At 42.5% G+C, this 14796-nt stretch overlaps 1 protein-coding gene across 6 annotated transcripts in view; it reads left to right on the top strand.

The window, feature by feature from the left end:
- Positions 1-14796, top strand: part of carmil2 (capping protein regulator and myosin 1 linker 2) — a 135356-nt gene that overhangs the window by 63682 nt on the left and 56878 nt on the right. For all 6 annotated transcript variants that reach the window (XM_044193205.1, XM_044193204.1, XM_044193206.1 and 3 more), the window contains 8 exons: positions 779-872; positions 8732-8818; positions 9212-9340; positions 9887-10003; positions 10692-10867; positions 11757-11844; positions 12302-12391; positions 12506-12572. In XM_044193205.1, coding sequence (XP_044049140.1) covers positions 779-872; positions 8732-8818; positions 9212-9340; positions 9887-10003; positions 10692-10867; positions 11757-11844; positions 12302-12391; positions 12506-12572 — 848 coding nt within the window. The remainder of the gene's footprint in view (positions 1-778; positions 873-8731; positions 8819-9211; positions 9341-9886; positions 10004-10691; positions 10868-11756; positions 11845-12301; positions 12392-12505; positions 12573-14796) is intronic.

Raw genomic sequence — 14796 nt, 5'->3', positions numbered from 1 at the left:
TTTGGGACTTTGGGGGCTCCGTAGTAAACAGCATCTTAATGTAAATTACAATCTAAAGTTGAACAAGACCAAGAGTCTACAGCCATGCTAGCGGCTCTGTGAGGCTGTAACTAGGTGCAGCAGTGCTTTGAACTAAATGCCAACAACAGCATGTTGACATGCTCACAGTGACAATGCTAATGAGCTGATGTTTAGCAGTATAATGTTTACCATGATAACCATCTTAGTTTAGCATGTTAGCATGCTAACATTTGCTAAATTACACTAAACACAAAGTACAGCTGAGACTGATTGGAGTGTCATTAGTTATGCAGGTATTTGACTATAAAGCAAAGTACAGGACAAACTGACCTGATGATGGCACTAGATGAAAAGGCAGAGGATCACCAAAGTTATTACAATTTATCCAGAGGGTGACATGAATGTGTGAACATCCAATAGTTTTGAGACATTTCATTAAAAAACACAAACCTCAAACTCATGGTGGCACTTGAGGGAAAGTCAGGGAATCACCAAAGTCCATCGGATTCATCATCTGGGGACCATGAATGTCTGTACAAAATTTAAAGACAACCCATCCAGTAGTTGTTGAGATATTTCAGTCTAGACCAAAGTAGTGGACCGACCAACCGAAAGACCGGCATTGCCATCCCAAAAGCCATGCCACTATCATGACTAAAAGTCTAAAGTGAAGTGTACTGTACTGCACACTATGCATGGTGGATTATCCCCATTTGGATAGATGTGAATTTTGATGGTAGGGTTCTATGTTGGACAGGAACTTCACTCTGCAGCAGGTGTCTCTCCCCCTGGCTGATATCACACAGAGTTACCGCAGCAACCCTGACAGAACAAAAGAGGCCCTGCACAAGGTTGGTGTGTATATGAGTCTGCGTTTAGCAGTTTATGAGTGTGTTGGAAAATGTGACTAAAAAACCTACACTAATGAATTAATGTTGATAACACATTCTAATGATTTAATGTGGGAAATATTCCAAATGGTATATAATGTACTGTATACACAATGCATTTGTCATTTCTCACATCTTGTTTTCTTTAGCATGCCGTCTTTCTGTGTGAATGAAAAGTTTACACGTAAGCATTTTAGGTGTTTTTGGACAGTTAGGGTGACACAACAGACTGTCCGAAGTCTTTTCCACTGTAACCACGTTACTACAGAAAGGCACATCACGTGAAATTTTCCTAGGAAAGTCTTAACTCGCTGGACGAGCAACAGACTGCTTTGTGTTTGCTGAACACACATTTGGATCTTGAGTCAGGTTTTACCGCTTCCTCACAGAGAGAAAATGTTTTAAATGCTCACCAGTGCGTTGCATTAGCACAGCTAACAGCTTTCCCCTGCCACTACAAATTATATTAAGGCCACAGAGTGTCTCCTCTATCAGAGCAGTGAAAATTAGTCACCAAAACCTCTGTGAGCCAGGAGCTGAGGCTCCCCAGGAGTCAGATGACTGCAAGATGCAGTCGCTGGCTTCCTTCATCTCTCCTTAGGGGACAGAGATAACTTTAATGGGATATGATGCAAATACCTATGATGATAAGATAAAAGAGAATGTATCTAACATCAACCTACCATCCAGAAAGCCCGAGCGCACCATCCTGCATGTGCTTGGACAAATAGCCCTCCTCTGCCAACTCAAACTTCAGGCACAAGCTGAAGAACACAAGGAGCACTACACTCAGCTACAGCGTAGCTATCAAGCGGTGCAACAGTGCAATGCCAGCTTGCACCAGTACTTCCTGTCTACTCTACTGTCGACAGAGTAGAAAAGGTTTCTACGATAGAACACTCCTGGACGAATGAGGGACTACACCGTCTTACTCAGACAGAGCTCTCCCGAGCACAGGAGGCTTGAGACGAACTGCTGGAGAGCACAGAAATGCTACGCGGGCAGCTCCATGCAGCACCACAGAGAGCAAAAGCCAGGCATGAAGGAACCCAGCGAAGACAGGTAAGTACAGCTGCTGACCTCTTTGCCCATGAGTTGCCTGCTGCTGCCTCTGACCCTGAAATGAACCGGGCACGAGTAGTCAAACCCTGCCGGAAGCAAGCCAGAACAGCCAGCTCTCATCCGGAGGCCTGAAGAGGCCCAACAAACTAGCCTAGCAATGGCAGCCATCCCAGGGACCACAGCTAGGAGCACGGACCTCCTTATGCTGGACAGCTATTGAGTGCCCCCCTCTTCCCGCTTGTTAGATGCAGAAGCCCCACCCTCTGGCAGAGCACCCCAGTGTACCACCAGCCGCAACACGTTGCGCTTTGGTAGGACAAGATCTCCACACCGAAGGGGGGAAGAACACTACGAAGCCCCGCACAACTTCACCGCACCACACTTCCATCACCTGAACCATATAGATTCCGCAGCTCGTGCCAGCACCTCGGCCAAACTTCATCTCTATCATGCAGGGAGCGAAGCCGCTCTCACTGCTATGGCGACCTGAGCGACTATGGAGCTTCAGATGACTCGGACAGACCATGCCCTTCCTGAGAACAAGGCCTGCACATTGATGACTATCTCTGAGAGACAGAGCACTGTCTTTTAGATCTAACTCATGCATCGTCGTGTGGAAAAACTGAAGCTTATCTGGAAAACCACTTCCAGCATTCATGTCTCCATGGAGACGCTCCTGCCAGGGACCGGAGATCGATACTCGGGACTTTGCCAAGCCTTGCGGGATGAGTACTCGCTGTATAGGATCAGGCCTGCGCCACACTCTGCACCTGCACCACCCTTGGCGCCTTTGCCACCATGCAGAAAAATCATGATGGTTGAGAGACGCATACTTCCAGGAACGCAATGCCCCAGGTTTGGAGGAAGAACAGCATTTCAAATCCTTATTCCTGCATAATCTCCATGAGGATGTGTAGTATGATGTCACCATGTGGTGCTGTGAAGGAGACCTCACAATGCAGGAGATCAGGAAATATGCTCAACTGGCATGGGAGACGTGTGCACGCCCTGCCAGGAGGCCTGAAAATGCCGCTAGAATCTTGGGAATCCAGGCTAAGACATGGAGAACATGTTTTGGAAATAGTTGACAGAGGCGGTGAAACAGTTTTAAACGTCCCGTCATTCATCCACGAAGTTGAACCCATGAAAGGGACCCAACACCGATCCCAACTGCAGACTGAAAGTCTGAACCCTTTGTACCACCACATGTCCTTCCTGTGCTCCCTAAGAAACACAAACTCAGAATTGTACAGCCCTCGGGTGATTAGTGGAGTGTACCTCAACAACTCCAGATGTGCTCTTGGCTGTCTGGTCCGAAAAGTCGGCTGTCAGTCAAGAATGGTACGACAACCTCTTCCAATACACACTTCTTCCCACTTTCACACAGCAGAGCCACCGCCTTCTTTCCGCGGAGTCACCACAGACCCTCCTTAAGGCAGTGTGTGCCCACTCGGTATAGATAGGCTCAGTGCCCAGTTGGACATGGTCAATAAAGTCCCGTGGGCCCAGGCGAGCACTGAAGTCTCCATTCTGAATACTGAACCAGAACACATGAAATCTGGGCAAACCATTCCCCAGGCGTGTCAGGTTGCTAGCGAGGCCAATGTGACTATACCCACTCGGACAGCAGGTGCCCCCATCTGCCTCGTAATACTAAAAAAAGGGACAGACGATGCCTGGGTCACAAGCATTCTTCCAACCCCTGCTGTGCTTCTGGGAACTCAACCTGACAGTCTGCAGTACACCCCTGCTTGAGTTGGACCATCGTTCAACATACTTACTGTTGCAGAATCCGACATACGCCCCAGTCCAGGTATCAGCTCGATAACACCGGGGGATCAACTGTTTGTTCCACGATTTAGAACTAACAACATACATAACATAAACTAACATCAACTTAGCGGTGGCTGAGAACTATGGTTATAATAATAACCTCACATTAACCATAGAGAAGATCACAACAATAAAATCACAATGAAAATACATCAGTAACGTCACATGTACACAAGTTAAACAGTCCTTTGCTTATATACACTATTACTCTATGCTATGCCCAGTTGTTACATTACCCATCCATGGGAGGGAAAAAGAGGTTGCTTTGGACGTGCTGCTCCATTAGCTAGTGGTCCAGGCGGAGAAAGAACTGTGGTCCAATGCAGTCTTTTGCTGTGCAGTGTCCGTTTATGCAGGTGGGTAGAACCCGATCTGTTGTCTGTTGTCCTCCTTACAGTTAGCTCGACACTAACTTCCTTAGTTGCTTCTAAAGTTTAGCGGGCACGCTTTTTGTAATAGACATTGCCGAGATCTAGCAGGCCCTCGCTTCGCTGCTGTAAGATCAGAGTTTGGTTCTGAAGGAAGGCCGGTGCCTGTGTTGCGGCCTAATCCTTTGTCCTTTTTTGGTAGGTCTGCTCCAAGTAGATTGCACGGGGAGCAAGCAGCCGTCTGCTGCTTGCTGGCGGCGAAGCCAGGAGGAAAGAGACAACAAATGACCGCTTACCACTTGCAGTCTTTTAATGAAGTTTAAAAATCACACAAATGAATGAATTCATTTGTGGAGTCCCAACACCAGCCCATCTTCTCACAGGGCCCTAATGATTGTGGGGTCACTGACCTCCACACGGTCTGCATTTCTACTGAGCCAAAGGCCTGTAGTGGCAATTCTGCAGAATAAAGAAACACTCAAGTCAACCACTTGTCTTTCTGTAGGTTTACTTCAAGCTTCTGCAGACGGACTCACAACAGTAAAACATACAACAGTATAATCTGCTCTGAATGAGTACAGAGGGAAAGGCGCATCAGTTATTTACCTAGTCTTCAGAGTCAGCCTCCTCAGCCTGGAGAGAAGAGTGTCCCTGATGTCTGGACGTAACAGTCAATAGCATGTTTTATAGTTCCATATCATCATTATCAATTAACTGTTATCACACAGTCCAAACAATCATACACAGATCAAGTATTGATGCCAAATAGTTATGTGCCTGGTACACAAAAGAGTCATATGATATGTTATATCAGAGAGTCCTGTGTATGTTATACAATCATACAGTCCGTTTGTTCTTGCCATTACAGGCCCCACCAACATTTGTATGCCAATACAAGATCCCGTTGGCTGCCTATGAGTTGATCCAGAAGATCCTCAATCAGTTACTGCAGAAGCAGATCATTAGAGAATGTAACTTGATCTACAACTCGCCAATCTGGCCAGTGTTGAAGTGGTTCCTTATGATCGACTCCTGTTCCTTGAACAAGCAGGTCCCACTCTCCCGCTGGCCGATGATCCATTTGGATCAAGAATTGGCCAAGGTGAAAGGAGCCAGCTTCTTCTCCACAGTGGACATGGCTAACGGCTACTGGACCATAAGAGTCGATCCAGCTGACCGATACAAATTGTCATTCTTGTTCTGTAACCACCAATACACTTGGGACCATGGCCCATTTGGGTATTCAAACTCCCCAGCTGAGTTCAACATCTTCCTTCACAAGGCAATGAGCGACGCTGCCACATGCAGCAACCTCATTTACGTGGCACAGCACAGACAAGCGGGTCGTGGCCTATGTAAGTTGACCTCTGGGCAGCATCAAGATCAAGTTCTCCGACAGGGCCTGGCTGAGTGCCAACACTCAGCAAAGGGCAGGCAGGCCCCCAATCCATACTGGTCACTGTGCCAACGCTTCCTATTATACTGATATATCAATATAATATTATGATGAAAACATGTGTCAAGACCTTGTAAGGGTCTATGTGGATGGCTGCCCCTTTCACCATGAGAGCCAGATCCGGGCCAGGGTTAGAGTTGTTTGGGTCAACCACAATGTGGAGGAACAGAACCACTACCAACTAGGCCCCAAGATGAGTCAGTACGTGGAGATTGCTGTAGTCCTGATCAACAAGCTGCCAAGTTGGCTATTGTGCAGCTGGTGATTTGTTCGGATTCCAATGACGCCTGTCACAGCTTCGTCACTCACTTCCCCACCTGGAAGGGGAACGGCATGAAAAACGCATGGAAGTCAAACACTCCAAACTCTTCCTGGCTTGCCACTGACTTGAAATGGATCAGGGAATGACCGTGTACTAGAAAAAGATTATGGGTCATTTGCAAACTCCAGCCCCAACAAGGATGATAATGACAAGGCCAACCACCTAGCTAAAGTGGGTGCAGAACAGGGCATGCCCTGGGAGTTCCGAGAGGAATGGCTTCCGAAAACCCAGAGTTGTGTGGTAAATGCCATAACTCGCAGGCAGGCGAGGGAAGCACGAGAAAACCCTCAGACCTGTACACAGACCCTGCACCTGGGTTGTAAACCCGGCGATGATGACTTGATTGCCATGCAGGAACAAGACCCAGCTATTCGAGCTATATGACAGCTGGTGCTAAACCACTTGTTCAGTTGCTGGGGGCTACCCCTCTCGGTTGATTCAGACCGAGGCACCCATTTCACCTCCAGCGTTTTGACCAATTTATGTGACATCTTAGGAGTGGAAGTGAAATTCCACATCTCGTATCACCTTAGGTCATCCGGTCAAGTCGAGCCAGTGGGATTCTCAAAGAAGTCCCTACCAAGCTGGTCAGGCCCCTTCGAGATCATGGGGACATCTATTGTCCTTCAAGGAATACCTGGGCTCTTAATCACCCGTTGTGGACTCTACACTCAAAGAGTCTATGTACACCTAGACCCCTGGAACGTGTACTGCAAGTACATCCACTCACCCCCATGATTGACCTCGGTCAGACTTAGCGGGAAGTCCAGATCCATGACACGGTGTAGCAAGCAAAACAAACAACAGTCCACATCCTCGAACAACTATAGAAGTTCTTGGTCACTGAAGGTAGTGGCAGGAATCACCCAAAACGGTTCCTGGGTGGTTTGCTTGCCGCAGCGTTAGTAATTGGGTCACTGTTTTCTATCGGCCTCTCAGCTGCCAACTCAGTTAGCCTCAACGTGCTTCAAAAACACATGGGTGAACTCAACCAGGAAATGCCAGAAATCTAACAGAGACTCCTCCTCCAACAAGAACAACTACAGACTCTGGGCAAAACCTTCCAGGGTACTGTAGTCGCCGTGAATTTACACTCTGTTCTCCTTAATAACACCTTGCATGCCCTAGAGAACCTCTCAGAAGTTGTCAAGGAAGACACATATGTGCGAGTAGTAAGAGCTTTAATGCCGGACCTCATCAGAGAAATAACCTTCTTGGTCAACAGCTTGAGCAGCTGAAGGATTCCAGCCTATCTGGTCTCCCTGGACCTTGTTGAGCAGATCCTTCAGATCCAAATCAGCTACTACGACAGTGCAACCTTCACAAGTACTTCTGGCATACAGCACGATCCCAATCTCTGTAGACCCTCAGAACCTAGAAATAGGACTTAATGGGAAACAAAAGGCCAGCCAGTAGAACAGCGGCAAATCTCCACCAGCCGTTAATTTACACCCAGACGCAAGATCTTGGTTGAATCTAACACGGGATCTCAGTTGAATCCAAACACTGGATTCCTATTGGACGGGACGCGCAATACAGCGCATGAAATCCCAGCACACAGTTATAACGTCATCATCTCCATAAAGCCTAGCGCAACAGACTGTCTGACGTCTTTTCCACTGTAACCCCGTTACTACAGGAAGGCACATCACATGAACTTTGATTGTCCTAGGAAAGTCTTAACTTTCTGGACGAGCAACAGACTGCTTTGTGTTTGCTGAACACACTTTTGGATCCTGATCATTATTCCCCATAAAGATCCTGTACCTGCAGAAGGAAGAGTCAGGTTTTACCGCTTTTTCTCGGAGAGAAAGGCCAGCACTGAGCCTCTCTCTCTCTCCCCACTGAAGTCGACTACTGCTTTCCTCCACTGCTATTCGAAGGAACATTTCTGTCTGTTCATTGTTGTGAATTGCGCTGTGCTTATTTTGGAAAGTAGCGGACTGCCCGCGTCCTTTGCTGTGTTTTTTTCTTTGTGCTTGGCACGTTCCATTTTGTGTCGGTACCACACTGTTGGACCGTTTAACTTTTAGTTTTAGCAACTGTGGAAGCTAATAACTTTGTGCCTTCTTTCTCTTTCCTCTCCATTAACCCACATGCCTTTACACATACATATACACTTACACACACATCTCAAACGACCCAGATAGTGTGGTAGCACAACCAGCTAAGCTGCATGCTATCTTGAGGACAAATAGAGCCTGTCCTCCATTGTGGCTCTGCCCCTTTTGTTTGAGTTTCGTGGGTCTGCCCGCCATTTTGGCTCTGTGTGGGGCAAAGATCAGCATTTTTAGGTGGACAGCCTTGAGACTGTTTTTCACATTTCACACTGTTTTTCACATTTTTCATGGTTATTGGTCCCTGATCCCAGGGTGGTGCCCCTTAATAATGAATCCATATTAATACTTTTTGTAATAATAATTTTACTAATATTCATAAATATCTTTGATATTTATGCTAATAACCAAACCTGCCCTGCCTGAATCCCAACTGGGACATTACTGTGGTTGTCTTTTTTTCCCCCTTCTACTATCAGTGTGTTCTGGTCAGCCATTGTGTACTTTTTGTTATTATTAGTGTATTTCACTGATAGTATGTTTAGGAGGTCAGGGGAGAACTGGAGGTAGAGGAGAGCACCAGAGCAGATGCGATGGTATATCAAGCCACTGTGGTGGTGAGGGATGCGGGTTAAAATGTTATGTCATTAGCTTACATGTGTAACAAAGCAATTATTCAGTGTACACCGTGTGTGTCTTTGTGTGTGTGTGTCTGTGTACAGATTCAGCAGTGTTTGGACAGAAACAACCAGAGACAGTCTGACAGAGTGGAACTACAGCAAGTGTTTAGAGCTCAACAATCTGAAAAGGTGAGTATAATAGTATAATAGAATAGAAGTAGAAGTAGAATAGAAATGTAGTTGGAGTCAGTTAACAACAATAGTAAAAAATACTGCTAATTAAATATAATACAGTATAAAGGATAAAGATACATAATAAAGGATAAAGGTGTTGAAATACCATTATGTTTTGATTGCTTGTCAGTAAAAGACATTTTGTTCAAATATTGAATATTTTAACAACTAGATGTGACTTAAATTTGAGTTTGATAAAACTTTCCAAAATAACTGTGTTCAGTGTTTCCACAGAATTTTAATTGTCAGAGTAAAAGAAAAGGGTAATGTACTAATTGGCCCCATATGCCAGTTTCTGTCTAGGTCTGTATCTTCACCTCTGTCTGTCTCGATTGTCCTTCATTTTAGCTGGTCCAGGGTATGTGTCAGCAGTTGGAGGACAGCCTTCAACGTTTAAACTACTGCAACATTCAGGAGGTCCAGGCTGACATCCTGACAGCACACGAGGTGCTGCACAATGCCAGGGAGTCCTTCAAGGTACAGGATGCTCAGATGGGTTTGGAAACCCACTCTGAATTATGTCATTTTGGGCCAAAATAATCACAACTTTAATCGCAACTTTATTAGGTACACCTGTAAAATCTAATGTAATCCAATACGACAGCTCAGCCATAAATTCTACCTTTACAAATAATGTTTAGTTTTGACTGACACTGTCAGAGAGGTATTAATGTAACTATGTTTGTTATTGAAGTTGTAGTTTGCTGAGGTGTTTATATTGAGAGGTATTTCTAATGTTTTGTCCACCCCATTTACAAACATGAGTGGGAAAGTATATTAGAAACACATTTCAATATAATGCAGTCCAGTACAACACCACCACGGTAATAAGCATATAGTTGAATTAACACCTCTTGGAAAGTTTTGACAAACTGTAAAGGTAGAATATGTGGCAGAGCTCTTGTACTGGATTGCATTAGATTGTATAGGTGTACACTTTATTAGGTGTACACTAATAAAGTGGCCAGGGAGTGTAAATGATGCTTTAAGCCACTAATGTTTTTGTTGGCTCTCCCTGTGCAGCTGCTTCCCTCTCTGTATGAGGCAGGCAGGAAGTGTGCCTCTGATGGAGACTTGGTGAACTGCATCCTCACTGACAGTGCTACTGCTCTGACCAATGAGTTCAATAGAAGCATACAGGTACACATTTAAATACACAAACCGTACACCTTATCACACAGGCCAAATGACAGGGTAGCATACTGTTCATACTGTTCTTGATTAAAACAAAGGTTTCAATCAATGTATAAACTAGTTTTACTCTTTTAGAAATTATAGTGTGTTGGATTACAGAACAGGGTTAAGGCCATGGCTGTAGTTCGTTTTTAATATAGTTACAGTGTATAGATACAGACAGCCCCCTAATCATTTGTCTCAAGGACAACAGGAGCTAACAGAAAGATATCTCTGCCATTGTTTTGACATTTACAAGCACACATAGTGGGTACTTTAATTGGTTTGTTTAATTGGTATTCCAGGGAACCATCTTTGGCTACCCATCATCCTTTTGGACAAACCATTTTACAGTGTTGACAGATATTAATACTTTAGTAACAAGTAAAACCAAATTAATTTACAAACTAACACTACCACTATTTCACAGCAGTGGTGATTTCATGTTCCACTTACACCTTAATAGCCAAAAGATAGTCCTAAGTGAATCTCTAAAATAACAGAATAAAACATTTTTCAATAGGTGCTGGTTAGATCCCAGTTAAAGCTTGATGTTGTGAGAGGACTCTTGTCTGTGTCAGTCTTTATTCATTTTTGACTCAGACTTTTAACGATGCTTGTCTTGGCCATGCTCAAGTCCCAGTGTGTGTTCCAGGAGTTGGCTCAAGGCCTGATGAGGTGTGCAGAGGCAGTATGTCCACGGGTGGTCCAACGGTCTAGTGTATGCGAGTGTCTGTCAGAGTGTGTCTCCAAAAGAAGCAGACAGATGCACGCATTCCTGAGAAGCACTCTGGTAGAGAACACTGGGAAGATCATCAACAACAGACTGCGGTAATAAATAACATTTATGTAAGATAGTGTAATTTCAGTCAGTTTTATTAACCTAATTTACACTGTATAATCACCATAGATACTGTATGATCTGACTGATTGTTATGACTGATAAAAAGGTTGTAAATGAGAGGTAAGTAGGCAGGATGTCTTCAGTAGAAACTCTACATGTGTGCAAAGTTTCTAGGGTTGAACTAGGAACTATGAAATAACGGTTAGCACAACAGTATAATTATTCACTGCACATTTACTCAGGATTTGAGATGTTGTCTATAGGAGGAACTTAATTGATTAATTAAATTAATTGGTTATTCACTTTGCTGGAGGTTCCTTGCTCACTGTAAACATAAAACAAAAAAGCTTCAAACTGAATTTGTTTGCCTTTCTCTACCCTGACTCAAAGGCAACTGTACTTGAAATGTGTTGCTAATATTTAGTCTACCCCATTTACATAGAAGTAGCAAGAAATATCATTAACACTGAACAATATAATGCAGTCCAACAACTTCTGGCACAGTCACTGCATCTCTAAAGGCCTGTCCTCATAGGTTGAGTTGATTCTTGGCGGTATCATTGACTAGTTTGCTATTTAACAAGACATAATTTAGCTAAGCAAAGCTAAATACCTTATGGATGTTAGGACAGATAGACAGATAGATGTGTGTCTAATATATTGGACTGGTCTAATTTCTGTTTGGACTTCAGTAAATGTCCAGATAAGAAATGCATGCCGTACTGAAACACAACCATATGGATATGAATTATCCAATATTGTCTTTTTATTACTATCAATAACTGATTGGTTCATTATAACTATTGTCTTCACTCTTCAAACTGATGCAATCAAACTTGTATTTCCTTTGTTCTCTCTTGTGATCCATGCATCCAGTGAATTGAGACAAACATTGAGTGTCTCTCTGGCTGAAAGCATCATAGAACAGGTACTACAAGACCTGACAATGGCACAGGACAAAATGGTAAATGTGTGTGTATTGTGTTTATTTATATATATATATATATGTGTGTGTGTGTGTGTGTGTGTGTGTGTGTGTGGTGAAGTGTTACTGTTCTCCATATATTTTATATTTATTATATAGTAAAATATACACTATCATCTCTGCATGTCCAGTACAGAGATGAGTCTGGGATGTGTTTAGCCTAGCTTAGCACAAAGACTTGAAGCAGGGGGAAACATCACACCTTCTAAAAAATCCAGCACTTCTTCTTAATGTCACTCTGTATAAGATGACACACACGAATATCTATATAAATATTGTACTGTTAAACTTCCCTTGAAAACACCAATAGGTATAATTACTGATTGATATTATCTTACATATTATTAGAAAACATTATCACATTATTTTTTATCACACACTGTGTGTAAATATGTTGCAATCATAATTGGTGATGTTTCCTTTATTTACTGTTTAGGATTGCCGTATTAAAGAAAATTCATGCATTGCCCTGAGAATCAACATCCCAGAGCTCCGACTGGTTGACAGCGACTTCCCAACTGATGATGTAAGGGATACACACCCGTCTCTCCATCAATCCATTCTGTTATTAACTCATTAATTTATGTGTTGGATTTTCCATTTTTGTTCTTCCTCTTACTTTTACTCTTTCCATCACCAGTACAGTCCAGCATTTTGGAGAAATAGTTTCCACTCCAAGAGCCTGAGGCCTGCCCCTTCAATTAAGAGTAAGATAGAACCACTATTACTATGTGATCCAATAATGTCTCTCTATGTTTCTCTGAATCTGACTTCAGTTCAGTTCAGCTCAATTCAATTAATTTGCAATATAATAAAAAAAGTATACAATGACTAAACAAGAATAAAAATACTTTGGTTCATGTTCAAGTGTCATGGAGAAAAAAGAAACAAATTTGTGCACAGGATTTCTTTATTTGTGCTCTCGAATTACTTAATTATTGCTCATAAATGAATAATTTGTGTGCACGAATTAACAGAACATTAAACAATAATTTTTTTAAGGGTTGCCAAAGATGACAGAAATTTGTACTGATATGGCGAACGGGTTAGCAAACAGTTGCCTATTTACACATCCAACAGACACAGAGCAATATTAGCATTAATTTGGAGGATTAATTTAGTTCTGGTTTAGTCTCCACCAACTCCTGAGAAAAATATCTGGCACTTCAGCAGCTAAATGCTCCACTATGTTCACCAACTAGTCTCTAACTTTGTTCATCTGCTGTTTGGTGCTGAGCAGGTAGTGTACAGTGGGTTTATCAGAGATTTTTCTTTTTTTGACACTTTTTATTGCATTTTCTTATTCACATAACAAACATTTAACAAAAAATATACCTATATATACCTTATATATTATATTTTATATCTTGATGTCTATCCACTTGTATTTTCACTATTGGTGTCGTTTCTTTGGGATCTGTACATTGGTTTGAAACAGGTAAAGTATCCTTGGTATTATGTTAATTTTAACTATTTCTATTCTAGTGATAAAGACTGGTGGGAGAGTGGACCATCTCTCCATATCTTTAAGGATTTCTTGATTGATAGGGTTGTAATTTGCTGTATAGATTTTTGACATTTCTTTGGTGATAGTAACCCCCAGATACTTAATTGATTTTGAATCCCACTTGAGATTGTACATTTCTTGGAGGGAGAATCTGTGTTTTCAAAACATTGAGTTTATTGAGTATTAGGTAAGCCTATATCAGGTTCCTCTAAGTAGGCAATTACATTATCTGCAAAAAGTCCTATGATATGCTCCATGTCCCCCACCTCTACACCCCTAAATTCTTTGTTGAATTGCTTGACCTAGGGGTTTGATAAAGACGGCAAAGAGGGTAGGGGACAGACACCCCTGCCTAGTAGATCTAGGCTAATCCGGTTGGTCAGATTTCCATTTATCATAACTCTGGCAGTTGGTTCTTGATTGATTCTTTGTTAAAACCTAATCTTTCTAGTACTTGATAGAGGAATTTCCAATTGACGCTATCAAAAGCTTTTTTGCATCCAGGCTTACTAGAGTTGCACTTGAACCTCTCTTTTGTACATCTATAATATGCTGAGTTCTTCTGATGCTGTCCTGGTTTTAATGGTTTGTTATAAATCCTGTTTGATTTTCATCAATTATATCAGGCATAAATGTCTCAAATCTTTTGGAAATAATCGAGGTACATAGTTTGTAATCTACATTTAAAATTGAGTCTAAAATCAGCACAGTATTCCCTGTCCCTGCCCTCCTTTGGAATACCTGAAATTATAGCTTCTTCCCATGATGAGGGAAGTTTGCCTTCCTTGTGAGTCCAATTAAATTAGTCTAAGAGTGAAGGCGTCAACTCCACCCTAAAGGTTCTATATCATTCTGATGGGAAGCCATCACTTCCTGGGAACTTAATTTTGTAATCTATCTCTTCTACTGTGCTAGGTGAATTTAAGATTTCATTCAGATTTTTCCCTATAGATGGCATGTCAAGTGAAACAATAGTTGGGTCAACTGTACCTCTTAATCTCCCTTTTTATCTCTTTTAACATTGCCTTATTATTTAGAGTGCCAACATTAAATCTCCATATGTTATTACTCTCTTTTATTCAATTGTATTTTAAAGTAAATTGCATAGCGGTCTGATACATCTGCAGCTCCAATAACACATTCCCTCACCCTATGTCTTTCACTTGCATTCATAAAAAAAATATTCTATTCTTGAATAGTGTGGGACTGAGTAGTGAGTAAAGTCCTTTTCTAGGGGGTGGAGATCCTGCCAAACATGTAACATTCCTAGTTCTTCCAATGACGTTTTGATATATCTTGTCAGTTTCTAGTTGTATCTAAGTTATGACCACATTGGAGTCACCATCAGTATTCCTTCTGCCTCCAGCGCAATAATGTCAAATAGTGTTTTAAAGAAGTAATTGTCACTTTCTAGGGGAGCATAA

This window comes from Siniperca chuatsi, linkage group LG4, assembly GCF_020085105.1.
Source record: "Siniperca chuatsi isolate FFG_IHB_CAS linkage group LG4, ASM2008510v1, whole genome shotgun sequence".
Classification (NCBI taxonomy): Eukaryota; Metazoa; Chordata; class Actinopteri; order Centrarchiformes; family Sinipercidae; genus Siniperca; species Siniperca chuatsi.
The sequence above is the reverse complement of the archived record's forward strand: the minus strand, read 5'-3'. Positions and strand labels throughout refer to the sequence as shown.